The 3,259-nt window shown below is 46.5% G+C and overlaps 1 protein-coding gene across 1 annotated transcript; it reads left to right on the top strand.

Annotated features, from left to right (window-relative positions):
• The first annotated feature begins 2,598 nt into the window (after positions 1 to 2,598).
• Positions 2,599 to 2,988, top strand: LOC117177561. Its single transcript, XM_033368378.1, has one exon. It carries the CDS (start codon positions 2,599 to 2,601, stop codon positions 2,986 to 2,988), a length of 390 nt encoding a protein of 129 aa, XP_033224269.1.
• The last annotated feature ends 271 nt before the right edge of the window (positions 2,989 to 3,259 follow it).

Raw genomic sequence — 3,259 nt, 5'->3', positions numbered from 1 at the left:
TTTTGAACACACCTCGTATTCACATAACAAAAATTAGTATAAATTCTCTGAATGCTTCTGTTTCCTTCCCAGGAAAAAAGAATCCATTGAAAAGACGACTCTGTGAATTGCGTATTTGTCACTTGCAGATTCAAAAAGTTAAAACAGAATCGGTTTGCAAAGACCATTTCAAGCAAGGTTATATTGATTCGGTTTCCTTCGTTTTGAATGAGACCGACTTTTTTGGGGTTAAGCTGCCATATTTCACACGATTTTTTAAATTTATAAATGATGAAAAGATTAAAAGAAATCATGAGCAGATCTACTAAATTTCTTTTGCTATTTCAGTTATTAGTCTTTTAGGGCATGTAGGTTAGTCAACAAAATTATAACGACTAAAAGTCTTCAAAAACCAAATCGAGAGCAATTTGGAATTCCAGTGACAGATACGCAATTCGAAACCCTTCGAAACCCATTTAACGGAAGTGACTGGATTTTTTTTCCCTGGGTTGTAACGCGCACGTGTCAAATTAAACACTCTCAAGCAGATTCCTACTACAGAGCACTGTCAAGTTTTCTTTTTAAAAACTTAAAAATTTGTCGCGGATTTTTAACTCTTTTCGGAATTTCAGTGAATACACCCGAATTCTAAAAAGAAGTTTCCTGTTTTCTTGTATGTTTTTTATTTCCAGGTTATTGCTATTTTTTATCGCACGAGCTCAAAGAAAACATTTTTTTCTGGATTTTCTCGTAATCATCCATATATCGGGACAGGTTATGTGAACCGCCGCAAGAGGGCAATCGGGAAGATCCCGATTTATCGTAGAACACAGAATTGAGAGAAACGCCGGATAGGCAATGTAGAGCCAAAATTGGCGCAGTTACCAGGTTGGGCAAATGACCTAACTGGCAGGTCTTGCGGGCCATTTTAAGGAAACTTAATTTAAACACGAGTGGAGGGGATGAGGTCCTACACGAGCGTACGGGAAGGTATTTAGCGCGTCAGGGGAGTAACCAGGTGGTACCCTGGTGGTCAGAGGACGAGGTCCCAGCAGAGCATGTAGCATCGAAAGAAAAAAACAATGAGACGGCGCGAGGTCCCCCGGAAGTTAAAAAGCAGCATATCGGATTTCACCAACCATTCACCATGTTGCAAACGACCCCCCATGGGCCCAGAAATTGGCCAGAGATAGGCACCGGTAAGTGAGAATATGGGACCCAACATTGTAGGAGACCCCCGTTTCGCGAACGTTGATACAAGGCCTCGCGGAATTAAGACTAGACCCTGTTGGACGGATGAACGCCCAGACAAGCCCCCATAATTAAGCTACATGATTCCCGAAGACAGCGTGATACCGCGGAAAGAACAGGGAACAATTAGGAGGTCTGAGGACCACAGTAGGGCTGAGAGCTTACTGACAGGAATCCAGGAAAAACCAAGCGTCGGTACCGCTGAGCCGTATCATTATAAACCCCTGGGTGAGTGGACCTACGGATCAGAGGACATATTACCCATCAACCGTAGGCATCCGTACGTGTGCTCATTTAGTCACAACCTCGCAGCAAATTTGTACAACTGCGAATATTAGGGATACGCGCCCGCAGAGCGACTGTTGCAGCTGGAGCTAGCAAGCCCCATTTAACATAACGATCTAACCCCGCGAGACCGAAAACTGAGGCCGGACGATAGAAAAAGAGGGTTACCGATATCCAAAACATTTTTAGCAGCCTGGTACACGAGAATTTGTTCCGTATGCGCACCGCGAGCAAAGGCTATGGGCAAGTGTAGGGCACCGAACGGTCCAGACCGCCCACCACTGCCCAGCGTCGAGCCTCTTCCCACAGATAAACCCGCCCTGAGCAAGGGAAGAGGAGCTTGGGAATGATAGAATTAGGACAATTAGGGGCGGATCGGAAAATCACGATAAGTACGAGCTCCCGGATTTCTCAGAGCCAAGAGAAACAAAAAGTTTATCGCAGCACACAGCGTATTGGGGACATGAGTCCCCGAAACTATACCAAAGCGCGGAATTTAGTTCGGCCCAAGATATAAGGTATGTTCGAACGGGCAAAGAGGACCAACATAAGCCATATCGAGAGCCATGGCAGTACAATAGGGTGCAGAGTCGGGAGGTGCAGAACAGGTACTCCGACGTATGGGAGGTAAGACCAATATACAGGGGCTATGCGCCGCAAGACGTGCTTGTGCTCAGAGGTCCGTTTAAATTTGAACCGAAAGCCACTACAAGTCATGTTCGGCTCCATGCCACCCCTCGGTAAACCAAGAGACGTGACCAAATGGCTCCAGCGTGGACAGTTTTTTGTTAAGGGTCGAAGAGGGCATAGCCGCTTCCTTCCTCACGGACGGGGAGTTGTTAGTGGCTATACCTTTTCTTTTAAAGGACATTGTGTGGCACTGGTTCCGTCAGAATAGATTAAGATGGAACACGTGGGACCAGTTAGCAGACTACCTGACCTGCATGTACGGACTCTAGCAGCTCTCGACTAGGCTGACGGATCTCGATATTTACTAACTAAAACGGCCTGGCGATCCTGGCGGCGAAAAATGAACGCGTAGCATCCACGTTAGGCGAGGATCTATCTCCGCCACCCCCAGAAATGTCCCTTGGTCCTGAATATGCATACAAAGGGAAGGGGCCATCGCCTAAAAAGAGCATTTTCATGACCGCTATCTCCCCAATTTCAGCTTTTAGCGAAGTCTCACAGACCTCGTCGGAGTTGGCCGACCTGATTAAAACGCTCATCGCAGCCATTAGTAGCGAAAAGCGTGGATTAGGTGCCAACCTGGACTCATTCACCTCGAAAAAACAGTGGAATGAATCTGAGGTCGAATTTTGGAACTGCCGACAAAAGGGTCACAACAAAATTGGTTGTCCGAAAAATCCGAGGCGCAATTATTGTCGCCGTTGTTGCAAAGAGGAAGTGACCACAAAGGAATGCGATCTTTCCGGCAACTATTTGGGAAACCCAAAAAGGGTGAAGGCGTAAGGGGAAACCCTTCTTTCTTCAGTCCCGAGTTGACCCCTCAGGACGACAGATGCTTACTGAAAGAGGATAGGCTAGAGTTAGCGGAGCCGACGGTAGTGGGGATAGCTCCGAATACGAACCCCACTCCCTTAGAACCTTCGTTAACTTCGGCGAATCAGACCCCGGTAAAGCGCACGGTAAAAATCGAGCCATTTTTTCAAGTTTGGAAATAAGAAAAAGTCACTGGGGGCTAAATCTGGTGAATACGGTGGGTGTTAGACCAATTCGAATT

This window comes from Belonocnema kinseyi, chromosome 1 (assembly GCF_010883055.1).
Source record: "Belonocnema kinseyi isolate 2016_QV_RU_SX_M_011 chromosome 1, B_treatae_v1, whole genome shotgun sequence".
In the NCBI taxonomy this organism is placed as follows: domain Eukaryota; kingdom Metazoa; phylum Arthropoda; class Insecta; order Hymenoptera; family Cynipidae; genus Belonocnema; species Belonocnema kinseyi.
The sequence above is the reverse complement of the archived record's forward strand: the minus strand, read 5'-3'. Positions and strand labels throughout refer to the sequence as shown.